General features: G+C 43.7%; 1 protein-coding gene across 8 annotated transcripts in view; it reads right to left on the minus strand.

Annotated features, from left to right (window-relative positions):
* Positions 1-6,586: 6,586 nt before the first annotated feature.
* GRAMD2B (GRAM domain containing 2B) overlaps positions 6,587-17,385 on the minus strand; it is a 67,796-nt gene continuing 56,997 nt past the window's right edge. The window contains exons 10-15 of one of the 8 annotated variants that reach the window (XM_054714949.1): positions 17,157-17,279; positions 15,071-15,158; positions 13,536-13,640; positions 12,181-12,274; positions 11,678-11,719; positions 6,587-7,794 (exon numbers count right to left, since the gene is read on the minus strand). In XM_054714949.1, coding sequence (XP_054570924.1) covers positions 7,753-7,794; positions 11,678-11,719; positions 12,181-12,274; positions 13,536-13,640; positions 15,071-15,158; positions 17,157-17,279 — 494 coding nt within the window. In that variant the 3' untranslated portion in view covers positions 6,587-7,752. The other 7 variants (XM_054714946.1, XM_054714945.1, XM_054714951.1 and 4 more) reach the window with 7 other exon arrangements.

Consider the following 17,385-nt stretch of genomic DNA (forward strand, 5'->3'; position numbering starts at 1 on the left):
ATCGATGAGAGAGAAACACCGATCAGCTGCCTCTTGCATCCCCCCCCCACTGGGGATGTGCCCGCATGCCCTTGACCGGAATCGAACCTGGGACCCTTGAATCCGCAGGCCGAGGCTCTATCCACTGAGCCAAACCGGTTAGGACCAAGCTTTAACCCTTTCAACCGCTTCCCTCGGGTTCCCCAACCCGAGGTTCTCCGCCTCCACACTGTCTCTGGGCTGTGCTTCCCTCTCCTGTCACCTTGGTAACAGCCTCTCCACCGGGGGCACCGCCCTGTACCTCGTTTTCTCTGGGCTGGGACTCCCACTTTCAGCCCAGATGGACTGACAGGGACTGGATTTGATTTCTCACCTGTGTCAAAAGTTCAGCAATAGCTGAAGAAAAATAGCCAATGAGTCACTGACGTGGTAGTTAGTTTATTGTGCACACACCAAGAGTCCCCAAACCGGGAACACTCAGCTCCAACGTGGAGTGAGCCTCAGAGCTTTGTGTGTTGTTGTGGAGCTGCCCTTACAGTGAGGAGGCCGCGACTGTTGACTCTTCACAGCCATTGGCTATCATATTAGAATTGTTTTTAAATCATAGGGAGGTGGTCAGTTATTACCTCGTATCAACCTTGGGAAACAGTTTAGGTTGTGCTTATAATTTCCAGAGGCATAAATAAGAAATGACCCAGGTCGAGTTTGACTTGCAAAATAAGCTAAATTAAGCTTTGTTTGTATGACTCAACTGGTTTTGTCTGCTCAGGGGATTTTCATGGCTGGTCTCCATTTGTTTTTTATTTCAATGCCTGAAACAACCAGAAAATCCAGACAATATGTATAAACAATGGTTTTCAAGACACTGGAAATCCGGTAATGAAAAAACAGTTAACACCTGATGCCGCCTGCGTGGCTCGGTGGTTGAGCGTCGACCAGGACATGTACCTGGGTTGCGGGCTTGATCCCCAGTGTGGGGTGTGCAGGGTGATTCTCGCTCATCATTGATGTTTCTCTCTCTCTCCCTCTCTCTTCCTCTGTGAAATCAATAAAAATATATTTTAAAAAACCAGTTAACACCCGAGAGAAGGGAAACAATGGAGGTGCGCCCTGTGATTGCCCACGCCCCTCCCCACCCCACTGTCTGGAGTTTTCAGGGAGGGGAGCCAGGCAGACATTTGTTACAGAGATGGAGCTGGGAGTAAGCCGAGCTGAAGTTTGCAGAGAGAGCACTGGAGAGGAGAGAACCTCTCTCTGAAAGACATAAAGAGAATGAAGAGACAAGCCAGTCTGGGAGAAAATATTTATAAAATTATGTATCTGAGAAAGGACTTTTATCCAGAATACAGTATAATGAACTCTAAATCTCAATAATAAGAAAATAGTCCAATAGAAAATGGGCAAAAGATTTAAACAGACCCTTCGCCAAAGAAGATCTACAGATGATGTCAAATAGCATACGGAAAGATGTTCAACATTAAGTCATTAGAGCTCTGCAAATTACAACTACAACTAGGTACCCCAGAATTTGAAAAGCTCCTTGAAAATGTGAAAGACTGATATATCAAGTGTTGGTGAGGATCTAGAAAAACTGTCACTCTCATACCCTGTTGGGAATGTTAAGTAGTACATTTTGGAAAACAGTTTGGCAGTTTTTTTTTAACTTAATCATATACTTTCCTTCTCTAGATCTAGCCATTCCACGCCTAGGTGTTCACCCAAGAGAAAGGACAGTGTGTTTCCATACAGAGGGTTGTACAGGGATGTTTATAAAGCAGCTTTGTTTGTGATAAATAAAAACTAGAAACACCCCACAGGTTGATGAATAAGCAATTTGTGGCATGTATGTACAATGGAGTACTACTTGGCAATTAAAATGGAATAGAATATGGAACATGCTAAAAGTAGAAAAATCTTAAAATAATTATTCTGAATGAAGAATCCAGACCAAAAAAAGAGTACATACATCATGTTCCATTTATATAAAGTTCTAGAAAATTAAAACCAATATATAGAAACTAAAAGTAGACCTGTGGTTGCTTGGGGCTGGGGGCGGAGGCACAGTGAGAGGCACAGGAGAGGGATTGCCGCCCTAGGGATTACTTTTGGGAGTGATGTTTTCACAAGTATATGCTTAAGCCAAACTTAAATTGCACACTTTCAACACGTAGTTTACTGTATATAAATTATACATTAAGAAGGGCATTAAAAATTAGAAATAAAACAAATTAGGATGCTATTAGGATGATGCAGGTTAGACCGCACACATTCCTTCTGGCAGCTAACAAACCTATTTCTCTCCTAATCGACTGCCTTGAGCTGTACTATCACTAGAGTAGTTTTCCCCCTGCGGCAAGCAATTCACCATTTGGTCCTGGGGAAGGTTTGTGTGTTTTTTTAATCCTCACCTGAGAACATTTTCCCATTGATTTTTAGGGAGAGTGGAAGAGAGAGGGAAAGACAGAGAGGAACATCGATGTGAGAGAAACACATCGATTGGTTGCCTCCTGCACGAGCCCTGACCAGGGCCCAGGCCGGGGAGAAGCCCGCAACCAAGGTACGTGCCCTTGACTGGAATTGAACCCGGGACCCTTTGGTCCTAGGCCAACGCTATATCCACTGAGCCAAACTGGCTAGGATCTGGGGAAGGTTTTTGATACTTCCTACTGTGGTCCGTATATGTGCAGAGAAGAAGGAAGAGAGTTTACAGTCATAATCTTTATTTCTTCTTCCTCTTATTATTATGCTCTCTCTGAGGCTTGAACACAGTTGTAATCTTTAAACGGAGAAAGAATGAACGGGGAATGGGATCACTGCCTGGCCAAGGCGCAAGAATGAGGGAGGGTGAGAGCCTACACTGCTTGGGTCCAGTGATTATTGGCTATGCTGTCACCCCATTATCATATGGGGAGGGAAGAATGAATATGTGGCTGAAGTTATTTAGGCACATATGGCTTAGGGACCATCAGAAACGGAACAAGCTACACTGTGAAAATGCCTAATTGTAGCTTTCCAGAGTCAGCAGGAGGCATGCGAACATACCCCCAAATTGGTCAAGTTTCGGCAGGACAGACAGATGCCTGCCTCCCTGCGTGACTGCCTCATTCCTATGTTCCAGAGAAGGAGAGATAGAAACATCAGTAATGAGAGAGAATCATTTATCAGCTGCCTCCTGCACACCCCCTACTGGGGATCGAGCCAGTGCCCTGATGGGGAATCGAACCGGTGACCTCTTGGTTCATGGGTCAACGCTCAACCCCTGAGCTACCCTGGATGGGCAAGTCTTTAATCTATTTTTGAGTTGATTTTTTGTGTTTAGTATAAGGTAGTGGTACACTTTCATTCTTTTGCATGTGGCTGTTCATTTTCCCAATACCATTCATTGAAGAGACAGTCCTTTCTCCATTGTATATTCTTGGCTCTTTTGTCATAAATTAATTTACCATGTATATAATAGTCTATTTCTTGGCTCTCTCTTCCCATTGATCTGTGTTTGTTTTTATGCCGGTACCATACTGTTTTGATTACTATGGCTTTGTAATATAGTTTGAAATCAGAGAGATGGTGCCTCCATCTTTGTCCCTTCTTAAGATTGCTTTGTTTGGCTGTTTGGGGTCTTTTGTCTTTCCATTGAGATTTTAGGATTGTTTGTTCTGTTTCTGTGAAAAATGGCATTGGAATTTTGGTTGTGGTTGCATTGAATCTAAAAATTGCTTTGGGTAAGGCTTCACATTTGGAAAAAACACAGACGTGCTGGATATTCAGTGATCAAAGACACTTTATTAATATCTGATTTTTTAATTTTAGTCAAGAACTGGTAATATTAGCAGCAGGGATAGGCTTAAAAGAAGCACATGAAAAGAATACCAGTATTATATTACTGGGCTTCTGTGTGAGCAGATCTGGTTACGAATGATGGCATAACTCTTACTGATATGTAGGACTTTGACTTTTTAAAAAATGCTTGAGAGCAAAGTCACCTGGGTTATCTGTAACATGTTAGTGTCCAGGACCTTTTGATCACTAGAAACAAACAGATGAACAAGAAAAGCATCTCTTGAATTTCACTATTAGGATACATAAATCAAAACAGCACGAGATAATTCATATTTAAGCTGGAAATCTTTTGGTCTGAATCCATGAATTTATGAATTAGAATAAGTTGTGGACAGCACTTTAAAAAATGTGTCTGGAATAGTTTCATAGAATTGCATAAATCCATACCTGGGAAACGCCTTGGAGTGTGTAGAGTATATGTAGGAAGGTATCTTAAATAGTAACACAACTTGAGATGTCAATAATAGCTTTTCCTGTTTATGTAAGACTGGTAATTTCTATTCATCAAAATCCTATATAATAAAAGGATAATATGCAAATTGACCCTAACAGCAGAATGACCGAAAACGACTGGTTGCTATGACGCACACTGACCACCAGGGGGAAGACGCTCAACGCAGGAGAAGCTCTGCTCAGCCACAAGCCGGGCTGACAGCTGCGAGTGCAGCGGCCATGGCGGGAGCCTCTCCCACCTCCTTGGCAGCACTAAGGATGTCCGACTGCGGCTAAGCCGTCAGCTGGACATCCCCTGAGGGGTCCTGGACTGTGAGAGGATGCAGGCCAGGCTGAGGCCCCCCCCCCCACGCCCCCGAGTGCACGAATTTTTGTGCACCGGGCCTCTAGTAGTATATAATCATAGATTAAAATATCAGAATGTATTGGAATAGCATTACAACCAATAATCTCTTTTTAAGGCTTATTCTTTTTCTGATTCTGTAAAGATGAATATTCAAGCTTTAAAGGGCAAGGTATATGGTGGACATTTGCTATTATTTTAGCCCCTCAGCATCTGAAGCCCTTCCTATGTTAAGATTCCCTACCTTGGTAGCTAGGTGGTAGAGGCTGAAAATCCCAGATGCTTGCTTTCCCATGCTTGTTGTAGTTAATATGCAGACATATGACCTGGGCGTCACATTTAGATCCACTTCCACCAGATTTTTTCTTTTTTAATCCTCACCCAAGGATATGTTTTTATTGTTTTTAGAGAGAGAGAGGAAGGGGCGAGGAGAGAAAGAGAAACATCAATGTGAGAAACATTGATTGGTTGCGTCCCATTCACGCCCTGACCAGGTGTCAAACCCACAACCTTAGTATGTGCCCTGACTGGGAATGGAACCTACAACCTTTTGGTGTATGGCATGCCGCTCCAACCAACTGAGCCACCTGGCCAGGGCCACTTGCACCAGATTTTGACTTAGGAGCTAGTTATAAAAAATAAAACAAGCAGTAAGCACACAATGCAATATACAGATTATGTATATTACTGTATACCTGAAACCTATATAATTTTATGAACCAATGTCACCCCAATACATCCATTAAAAGAGGAAATAAAACAAACAGCAACATACCCAAAGGGGAAAAAGATAAGTACATAAACTAAGTCCAGAAATGAAGCGCTTTCTTTCTCTTTGGAAGAGTCAACTATATGATTGTTGGGGGAGGGGGGAGAACATGAAAAAGTGGCTCCCTCCCAGAGAGTGTGGCTCAGTGGTTGAGCATCGACCTATGAACGAAGAGATCATGATTCAATTCCTGGTCAGGGCACATGCCCGGGTTTCGGACTCGATCCCCAGTGGGGAGTAGGCAGGAGGCAGCTAATCAATGTTTCTCTCTTTCCCTCTTCCCCCCTCCTCCCCTCCACTCTCTAAAAAAAAAATCAATAGGAAAATATCCTCTGGTGAGGATAAAAGAAATTAAAAAAGCATTGACATAGAACTTTTATAAAACTGGAATGCTGGACAGGAAAACATTAAACAAATAATGAATATGGTAACCTGTTATGAGATTATACTACTTGCATGACACAGCAATATACTTTAGAGACATAATTACATTTACTCCTCACAGTGACTTGTTGTTGGTCCTTTCAATAAAATAGCAGGGGCAGGGCCGGGTCGGGGGTGGGGGGGCGTGGGGGCGGGAATGGCCAAATATCTTGCTTAAGGCCACACAACTCATAAAATGTGGACCCAGGAATCTGGCACTGGTTTCCTGATTTCAACGTTCTTTTTCTTTCCCTCATATTATTACAACCCAAATTTAAATAATTTTGAGTTCTGAAGTGAATACTCAGGAGAAAAGAAGTATGGGTGAGTTGGAAGTAGTAGGGAGGAAGTAAGAAGCAGTTAAAAATATGTCTTTGTTAAAAGAATTGACAAAGCCTCATTTTCGGTTCTTATAAGTGTATTTCTAATAGCACATGATCTCACTCATCTAGGGGAAATAATGAACAACATAGACTGATGAACAAGAACAGACCCAGAAACAAGGAGGCATGGATCAGACTGTCGGGCCTCGGGGGGAGGGTAGGGAAGGGTGGGGGTAAAGGGAGAGATCAACCAAAGGACTTGTGTGCAGACATATGAACCCAACCAGCGGTTAAGGACAACAGGGGGGTGGGGGCATGTGTGGGGAGGGAGGTGGGATGGAAATGGGGGGACGAGGACAAATATGTGATACCTTAATCAATAAAGAAATTTAAAAAAAAAAAAAAAGTTACACCCCCCCAAAAAAAAAAAAGAATTGACAAAGCACAGTGCTAGCAAGATGTTTTCACCAATGAGTATTTATTAAAAGCCAGGGTGCACCAGGCACAATTCTTGTCCAGTAGGCTAACAGACACAAATGATGTAACCAATTCACTTATTAGCTTATCTGATTAAATAAAATACATTTCATAGAAATGATTATAAAATGCATTGCAGACAGAAACGGAATACCTTTCATATTACAGATCTTACGGTACCTAAATAATTATTAATAAAAACCAGGCAACCCTATGGTAAATAGAAGTTATCAAACCACCGGTTATTTCTTTACCTTAGTCAGCAAAAGCACAAAAGCATGCTGTCGCTATGCTGAAATGGGTTTCAACATTCAATACAGACATCCTTTTTTCAAAAGTAACATAGTCCACCTATAATCTTAAAATTTCCATGTTTTTCATCGTGTATCAAATCACATTATATTTTTTGGTTTAAAGATTAGTTTTGGTTTCGAGTAAGTTTATTTAGTACTTCAGTCCCAGGTCTCACAGATTCTTGACTTGGGGCGGGTGAGAATCAGTTCAATTACACATTAGAGGGACAAAACAGAAATGTAAACGGGATGGTTTATTTGCTTTGCCCAATATTTTTGCCAGTATTCAATTGAGAAGTTAAGATACACAGATGATTTAAACCAGAACATAAGAGTAGAAGAAAAAAAAAAAAAGACAAAATGCTGGGGTCATTTCTTTGAAGCAAGCCTGTCCATTAGAGCTCCTTATGGCCTCCCGGAGAGTTATGGCTAAATCTTCAGAGGGCCGCCTCTGGGCTGTTGGCACATGATCTATCCCTCAGCTGGAAGGCTGCGGTGCAGAGGGTGGGAGGGACTGACAAGGCACGTTGTGGAGTGTTTGCTGACACAGTCACGATGGCCACCGAACCACAGTCGTTTAAGAGTGTCCACCAGGTCCTCCCGAGATGGGGCTGGCTCCTTCAGGCAGCAACACGGAACACTTCCTCAGAGAGTCAAGGTCAACTTTTATTGCACAGGAACCAGGATTATTCCCCCTCCCCCCCTTTCCTGAGCTGGAGACCTCCAAGTGCGACCGTGGCGGGGTGCCTCTCCGCTCGCTCCTCCGGCCAGCAGGGAGCGCTCGCCGGGCGCCTACGGAGCACCTTCTTCAAAGGGAAGCGCGAGGTATCACGTTGGCCCAAGCAGTCCGGTCTGTCAGTCGCCATTCTCAAGCAATTTCTGTAAGTTGTTCTGTATCTTGAAATAATAACAGAGAAGCTCCTGTTATTAAATAGAACGGAGTCTATGAAGGGCATATTTGCTATGGCCTATGTAGTGCTTGAGATTATTAAAAAAACAACTACCCAGGATGTGAGGGCGATCTGGCTGCGACATCTGTCACCCCATTGATCGCCAGGGTTGAAAAAAACAACTACCCAGCAGTTAAGCCAAACAAATGCTTTTTAATGGAATAAAACGGTTAGTCAATCCACTTTAAAAATGAAAAAAGAGAGGGCTGGGAGAGAAAGTGGCACAAAGATAAAATGTCCGAAGAGACCAGAGCAAACAGGTGGAAGAACTACACAGCACTGGAAACACCAGGTGTGACCCAGAGCATCGGGACACAGCAGGGAGCCGGTCCTTACAGAGCCCAGTGGATAGTCTGAGACAAACACCACATACTAACGTTTAAAGTTCCACCCGGCAGCGTGGCTCAGTGGTTGAGCATCAACCTATGAACCAGAAGGTCAGGGTTTGACTCCCGGTCAGGGCACCTGCCTGGGTTGTGGGCTCAATCCCCAGTGTGGGGAGTGCAGGAGGCAGCAGATTAATGATTCTCTCTCATTGTTGGTATTTTTATCTCCCTCTCCCTCTCCCTCCCTCTCTGAAATAAAAAAAAATGTATTAAAACAATAACATTTAACTTTCTTATTAGATATCATACAACATTTCCCAGAAGTTTGTGACTTTCACAGGGACAGGGACCATGCCATATCATTGGGTCTCAAGACAGGGTTGGGCATTAAAAATGTCCTTAGTAAATGTTTGTTGAGTAAATGAACTTAAAAGAATTCAGAGCAAGAGATTCTCACCAGCCAGACTCTGGTGGTGGTAAGGAACACTGAGAAGCAGAAGAGAATGTGTTCTTTGGAAAAAGAGTCTGTGATGTCCTACAGGCACACACAGGGTATGTGAAGAGGGAGGGGTTTAATACATCTGTGCCAGAAACTCCACGCATGCTCCCCTTCACCACACACCATCACCACACACAGGCAGGTTTACACATGAAGCCGAGGGCCAGAGGCTCTGGAACAAGACCAGTTGCACAGACAGTAAAGGGAAGAGTAGGGATAAGAACAGAGGTGTGACTCCAGAATTTATGCTCTTCTGCCTGTACTGTTCCACCCTGAATGCCATTTCCAGTACTAAGGAAATGAGTATTTCCTTTTCTACCCACAAAAGGCATTGCCTTCGTCCTCCACATTCCTACTTCGTGTCTTCCCTACCTGTCCCACAGGACCAAAGATAAAAGCAGGAGTGGGAAGACAGATAAAGAAATGATTAGATTCCACATATGAGTGAGGTCATGTGATACTTGTCTTTCTCTGACAGGCATATTTCAATTAGCATAATACTCTGGAATCTTAAGAACAAAATAAACTGATGAACAAAACAGATCCAGAGACACTGAAACAAGCAAGAGACTACCGTATTTCAGAAGGGAGAAGAGGAGGGAGAGATTAACCAATGAATGTATATGCATCTGAGCATAGCCCATGGACAAACATAGTGCGGGCCTGGGGAGGGGGTGGGAGTGGGGAAAAAAGGGGGACATCTGTAATACTTTAAACAATAAATATTAAAAAAAAAAGAAATGAAAGCAAGAACTGATGTCCAAAATATATAAAACATACCTACAAAGACAAAAAACCCAAGAGTAAAACAAGGGGGATAATTTACAGAACACAATCCAAATGGCCAATCTATATATATAAAAGGCTAAGTGACTATCCAACTGTCCGACCATCCAACCGGTCAGTACTTATAATGCGCACTGACCACCACGGGCAGACGCTTAATGCAGGAGCTGGCGAGCTGCGGTGACTTGGCATCGGCGGTTCTCGGGTGACGCACCCCAGAACCAGAGAGGAGGGAGCCCCATTTCTCGCAGGGCCACGCAATTCCACCTTAGGCCGTGGGTTATGTTGTTGCTGGGGCACTGTTGGCCCTGAGTCTGATTTACTAGTAAAATAATTTGTATTTTAATTTTATAATACTATATTATATATACTATTTTGACATGTAATTTTTGCAGTAATGTAATTACCGCATGAATCTTCTAATTAATTTCCTTTCAATGTGCACGAATCCATGCACCGGGCCACTAGTAAATATATAAAAGGATGTTCAGCTGTGGTAGTAATCAGGAAAATGCAAATAAAAGCCATGATGAGATCTGAATTCCCACTGCTGGACTGGGTGTAAGGGGCCAGAATGGACAAAGATGCTGCCCCTGGGAAGCATTTGAAGATAGACTGCAGAGGATTTCTCAACTCATTAGGCAAGTGGAAACGAGGAGGGGGTTAAAAACTATTTGTAGATTTCCAACAAGGATGCCGGAAAGGGCCTTGAGGCCATGAATGGAAATCGGGAAGATACAAGCGGAGCAGATCAGGAGGCTTGGACAAGAGCAGTCCCGGAAGGAGGGTAGAAGGGAATTGCGGGTCCTGAGTGAGTGAGCGGAGTCGGGCTCCGGTTCCCGCCGCACGAAGCTGCGGTTTCCCCAGCAGGCTGTGCTGCACCATCGCCCGACTGCCTCTGGCTGGAGGGGGCAGACCAACCCCAAGGAACATGGGTGTGGCCTGGTCACTTCTGCTTCCATTCCTTAGAGTCATGTGTGCACATTATAACTTTTTATTTAAAAAAATATATATATTTCATTGATTTTTTACAGAGAGGAAGGGAGAGAGGTGGAGAGTTAGAAACATTGATGAGAGAGAAACATCGATCAGCCTCCTACTGGGGATGTGCCCGCAACCAAGGTACATGCCCTTGACCGGAATTGAACCTGGGACCCTTCAGTCCGCAAGCCGACACTCTATCCACTGAGCCAAACCGGTCAGGGCAACTTTTTAGAACATCAACATATGCATTTTGGCTCTAAATCCCCTTTTGTCTGTTTCTGCTTCAGGACAAAGGTTTCTCCAGGAACCTAGCTTGGCCTCTTAGCTGAGGGGCGGGGCTCTGTCTGAGCTCCTGTTTTTCTGTCCCTCTTGATAGAATGTGGTGTCCTCGCCAGGCCGGCAGGAGAATGGGAAGAAACACAGGCGAAGGCGGCAGGATTCTGTGTGCTTCTGGGCCAAAGAATACCAGCCTATGCCAGAGGGAGCAAAATAGAAAATCAAAACCAGCCCACTCACTTGGTCAGCAGAGAAGCCCAAGCACTGGAAAACATTTCATTACAGAGAAAACTAAAAATTATCTCAGGTCTCAACAACTACCGTTGTAGAAAGGAAAGTAATCCTGGTTGCTACCCCATACCTTCTCTAGGCTGATTTTGATTTAAAAGAGAAAAAGCTTTCAAGTCAGCCCGTGGATACAACGAAGCGACAGGAAGGATCTGGCATGCCTTGGTTTCAGGACAGGAGTTTGGGAACCTTTGCTCTCAATACTTCAGTGGTTCCATGTTAGATAACGTTTGGTAAAGCAAAACAAACAGTTTGACTCATGTGCAGTTCATGTTTCTCCCCAAGTAAGTGTAACTGCACGATCCTGGAAAGCTACTGGGCATCTGTGGGACTGAACTGAACACTTAACTCCTCGAACCCCCTTTCCTTAAGGGTTAGGGTGAAAACAGAGTTTTAGAGGGGAAGGGATAAACACGTTGACAGGAGTAAGAAATGTTAATCAGGCTTAACTAGCATATTTCTGGCATGCCTCCCTTTTTCTCCTGTTCCCTCTCCTACTGAGTTCTACGAATACCACGGGCATGAGGGCAGGCCTGCCCTCCAGCTGCCCTCCAGGAAGGTACCTTTAGTGGTACAGGTACATCAGTGGGCTGAGCAGCAAGGACTAAGGTTGGGTTCTGAGGGGCAGTAGAGCAGGGGGCTGCCAAGCACAACTCTGACGTCACACAGACCTGCTTCCGATTCCAGGCCTGCCGACGTCCTGGCCTTGTCTCCTTGCGCGAGTTAACAGAAACGTGGATTATTCTTCTCGGTCACATAGGAACAGTGACACCCATCTGCCCGGGTTACGACAGGGAATGGATGCAATGACTGCGGATGGCCTCCGTGGGCCTGGGGGGAGGTGGGGCTGCGCTCGAGGTTGGGATACTCCCTACTGGGTCCCTCCCCCGAGCCCTGTGTCAGAGGTCACTTGCCACTGGGCTCTGTGGCACAGAGAACTATGTCTAACCAAGGAGGAAGGCCAGAAGACAGACCAACAAGGAAAATGAGATCGGAACCTATTTCTTCGTGGAAATAAAAAATGGTCTTTCACATTTACCATGTGATCCCCCGGGCTGGGTTTGGCCCTTTAGGCTGCTTGCTGCACACACCAGAAGGGTTTTAGTGTGTAACCACTGATCTACGGCAAGCGGCAGGCGCCACCACGCCTGCCCCAGCACAGGAAAGAAATCACCTTTTCCAGTTTCACGATGTTCGCGGTGAGCTCTCGGCAGAGGACCTCTGCGTTTAACTGCACCTGTGACCCCAGGCTGGACGGCGCGGCCTGTCTGCGGGAACAGAGAGAGACATTACCGCGGGCGGAGCGGCCAAGACAGAAGTGGGAGAAGCACCTCTGACATGTATTGGAGCAGAAAACCAGGTTACAACAGAAGAGAGTGAGCATTTAACCTGTTAACACCAGAAAGGCCCCGCAGTAATCCACTCCAGGCTGGATGTTTGGGGGCTGATTCTTAACAGCTCAGCTGGAAATCCCTGAAGCTATTTTTTGTTTCAGTGGTTGCATTGTGCCTCGGCTCCCAAACAGAAATCGGACATTTATTCTCAAGCCCATGGTTTCTTAAACCCCTTGTATTAGCCTCCAGCAACCTCTCTATCCCACTCCAGCATCAGTTTGCAAGAACTGTTGCTCTTCTCAGCTGTAGCTGTAGCCACTGGTGGGCTGGGCAGTGTATGGTCTTTGTAGTCACACAGACTGCATTTGCGTCCTGATTCTATTTCAAACTGTAAGACATGGAGCTAATTATTGCTCTGGGTCTCAGTTACCTCATCTGTAAAGTGGGAATAGCAGTAATAAGGTACAGTGAGAGAAAACTGTATTTGTGCATGTGTATACCCATTCTCATAGAGTCAACAGCACATGGCGTGTACTCTGTGTAAAGGAATATCCCTACTTTTAGGACATCTGCTAAAAGCATGTTTCCTAATGTGGAATAACACTTTATTTTACTTTTTTAGGCAGTACGTCAAGATCCTCATGGGAACGGGTTTAAAGGAAAGGGCTCTGTGTCTGAACAGGTTTCATTAGGTCAGGCATGTAAAATGACTGGGATGGAAAAGTTTCCCAGGCACCATCCAACAATTACTAGTCACGTGGATCTTTACAGTGAGGAAGAGTTTTGAAAGTAAATGGGCCAGCACAGAGTTATTGGTGATCAAATGTGCTGAGTTACTTGAACTGCTTCTCTCCAACAAATGTCTTGACTCCCTCCCCTTCCAGCTAAACTTCCATATTTTAATAAACGGGCCAAGGTCACAACTGAGTCTCAGGATAAAAGAACAAGATAATGTACAATTGGGCTTGTTTCTTGCCTCATCACTGGCAACACTATAGCAACTCAAGAACAAGCAGAGTCAGGTCATTCATTTCTGGGACTTTCCCACCTCTGTATTCCCCATGTATACACTTAAAGTATCTCATACAAAATGTATGCTTAATTAATATTTGCTAAGAAGGTTGCTAAACTCAGGTCAAACATCCTACTAATCTGAATAGCAAGCAGATGCTAGCACAGGAGGGACGTGTCTTACTCAGCATGATGGGTGTCCATCATGGAGGTCAGTGACCCCAGCTGCTCCTCCAGGGTGTTAATTCTGTATCTCATGTAGAAGGTCGAGAGGATTAGCGCACAGACACTGGAAAGGAATACAAGAGAAATCTCAGTGGTCAGTGGCCAGGCCCTGATGGTCACAAAATAATAAACTCAGAGACAGCCCTGGTCGGTGTGGCTCAGTGGTCAGAGCGTCGGCCTACACACAGAAGGGTCTTGGGTTTGATTCCCCGTCGAGGGCACATAACACATAACTTGGGTTGCAGGTTTAATCCTCCGCTCATTTAGAAGGCAACCAATCGATCTCTCTCTCTTACATGAATGTTTCTCTCTCTCTCCCCCTCTACCTATCTCCCCCTTCCTTCTTCCCTCCTTCCTCCCCTTCCACTCTCCTTCTCTCCCTCTAAAAATCAATGGGAAAAATATTTCAGGTGAGGATTAACAAGACAAAACAAAAATAAAACAATAACTCAGAGCCAGCTGTACATTCTTCGAGGCAAAGTATTTTCTAAAACAACTTGGCCAAAGAGATTTTAAAAAAGATCTTTCTTCAAAGGTAGATGCTTGTCACAAAACTTTAGAGCTATCAAGGGATTTAAAATTCTTTAGCCCAAATTCCTCCATTTACAGGAGATTCTAACAGGCGTTCCCGGGCCGCCCCAGGCTCCCCCTCCCCCCGGCGCTGCCTCCCGCACCAGAGGGCCCAGCCTGTGAGTGCCCAGTCTTGTTCTGGTGACTCACGGATTCCCTGCTTTATCTGGAAACCGAACGGGGCCTGGCCTCCTTGGCGTGAGGAAGAGCCCAGAACGGGGTCCGGCTATTTTCCGAAGAACCACTGATTACAGACTGGAAGTGAGGGGGAAGTTAAAAAGTCAATGCCCATGTTTTCAATCCAGGGGATGACATTTTCAAGTTGTTTTGGCCTCTAGCCAGAGAACATGGGTTGGATGGAAAATAAACCATCAGGACAAAGATGCTTCATTGTAATTTCCCAGCCAATAGGATCCACTCAGCCCTCAGTCCTCCGCTGGATTTGGCACCATCAGTTTGCTTTTCCTTCCTCCCTCTTTTCACTTTAAGTGAGAAAGGGATGAACATGAAAACGTGACCGAAGCTTAAGGGAAAAAACGTTGCAATAGGAGACAAAAACTGTGGAAGGAAAGATTTGGGTCACATTAGACACAACTGAGATTTACAGTGGCTCTTGGCAACATGAAAAGATGATTCCTTTCAAGAACTGAATCATTTGAAAAAATAATATATTTTTATTGATTTCAGAGAGGAAGAGAAAGGGAGAGAGAGAGAGAAACATCAATGATGAGAGAGAATCATTGATCGGCTGCCTCCTGCATGCCCCACACTGGGGATGGAGCCCACAACCTGGGCATGTGCCCTGACCAAGAATCAAACCCTGACCTTCTGGTTCACAGGTCAACGCTCAACCACTAAGCTATGCCATCTGTGCGAGAACTGAATCATTTCCTGAAGCCCCTTCTAGTAAATTCATTTACTTACACAACTGCATAGAATATAAGAATATGGCGGAGAGTCGGACGATTCTGAGACTTCACTTTGTGTAAGATTCCAATGGATTCTGACTGACCTGTTGGGTAGAAAACAAAAAGTGACAGTTTTAAAACACCTTCTTCCAGCAATATTGCTATGGGGAAGAGGTACTTGAAACAGATAATTATTCCCAAGTATAGAAATCAAGGCAAATACTAACAGGAGCTTCCCGGTGTCATTTTAACCAGTAGTTACAATTCCTTCCAAACGTTCCCTTCAGTCCATGTTACCGAGGGCCCCCCTGTGTTAAGCATTGTTGGAGGGAATGGTGAACCATCCATCTAGACATCATCCTTGTCCTCATACCAGTACAACTGGTAACTGGTTATTAGAATAACTTGTGGCCCAATGCATGGATTCGTGCACATTGAAAGGAAATTAATTAGAAGAAATATTTTAGTATTGCTATTCGCCCTTTCTCTATAATAGAAGTGTCTAGATGAGAGAATATTAGCAAAATGTGTATGAAAATAATTTATAAATTAATAAATAATAACAACAACATGATATGAAAACAACAAAAACATGATATAAAAACAACATTGATAAAAACAATGACTGATAAATTGATTAAACTTATTCTAATATCTTCCTGTATACCACATTAAGAGTAAAAACACTTTCAGAGTGCTTGACTAATTTCCCTTGTGATAAAGTATTTACAACTTTAACGTCACACACTCTTCGAACTCGAGAGAAAGCAACATATAACTGACCATGTCTGAAAACAGGTTCAGGTAGGAATATTCCTACTCTGTCTAGAGTTTGTCCTTGTGATTTATTAATAGTCATCACAAATGCTGGCATCATGGAAAACTGTCTTTGAATTAATTTAAATGGGAGGCCAGTGTCAGACGGGGACAAATCAGTTCTTGGAATCAGAACAACCCCTCCTTCCACAGATCCTGTTAATACTTCAGCTTCGATTATGTTAGGTCGCAATCCTTTGATAATAAATCTGGTACCATTACAAAGACCCCATTTACTATTAAGATTTCTCAGTAGCATGATGATTGCACCTACTTTCAATTTTAATTTATGACACAGCATTCCCAAAGGAGTAATACTATTAAGAAATTCAATGGGAAAATTTTCCTTTTCAGCATCATCCATTGAATCGATGGAATCGTCACTCAAATAGGTGTGAAAATCTCCATCGAGTATATCCAAAATTTCTTCATTTAACTTATGAATGTGCTCATTTTTAGGACAAAGAATTGCACGTTTAGATATATTTTTAATGTTATCTATAGATATACTATTTCCAAAGGTAGCTTCAATAATAGATCCATTACAAATCATTTCACGGGGGATTTCAATAATATCCATTCCTAAATGAAAACTGCTATCAGGATTGCCATCTCCAAGAATCTTCGTTTATCATTAATTTTTTAAAAATATGCTGGTTATTCTGGAAAATTTATATCATTTGGACAAACTTTGCCTTTGCTACAACATTGAGTAAATTTTCCATCAGATGATTTTTCATCGGAGAAATTTAGTGATAGGCAAAATTGACATGTAACAGTCATTCTACCACAACTATGTTAAAAAACAACCAAATTCACGATCAACAATGACAGGTTGAAACACACATGTGCGATTGGCGCCAGTGAGAGATTTATATGTATCGCGCATGTGTGAGTCAACGTTTATTTTAAAATTGCCAGTGTGTGCCATATGTACCGGTTGGATGGTCGGACAGCTGTACAGCCGGTCACTTAGCCTTTTATATATATAGATCAGTACATAAAAAATAATTCATTAATTTGAGTTTTAACAGCATTTTTTTGAATCACAAAATCTCAAAGTATTCTGAGTAACAGAGGGGCCTCCATGCAGGCTGTTCACCTTTATATCCCCCACAGTAAAGCAGAGGACTGAGCAATGTTTGTTGAGTGAATAAATAAATCTGCAAAGACCTACAACAGGAAAGGGGGGGGGGGGGGATATGAAAGGCAGCCATGAAATAAAATGTGAGGGCCCTTTTAAGGGATCCTCCACCCCCTACCCCCGCCCCCAATCTGCTCCTCACCGTGTGCAGGGAGACTCTTGGCTTTGCCTTCAGGTGCTCTGTTCAGCTGGGCATCTGCCCTCGTTGGCTTTGCTTCTCCCTTGGAGACACTGAGGACTGTCTGGGATTCCGACACGTGGAAATCTGTCAGGCCAAGTGGGGCTGGATAAGTTCTCTCCTCAAAACATTGAAAATGTAGTATCAACCACAAGAACAAACCAAGCTCTCAACATGCACAATGACCAAGTAC

Source organism: Eptesicus fuscus, chromosome 4 (genome assembly GCF_027574615.1).
Source record: "Eptesicus fuscus isolate TK198812 chromosome 4, DD_ASM_mEF_20220401, whole genome shotgun sequence".
Classification (NCBI taxonomy): Eukaryota; Metazoa; Chordata; class Mammalia; order Chiroptera; family Vespertilionidae; genus Eptesicus; species Eptesicus fuscus.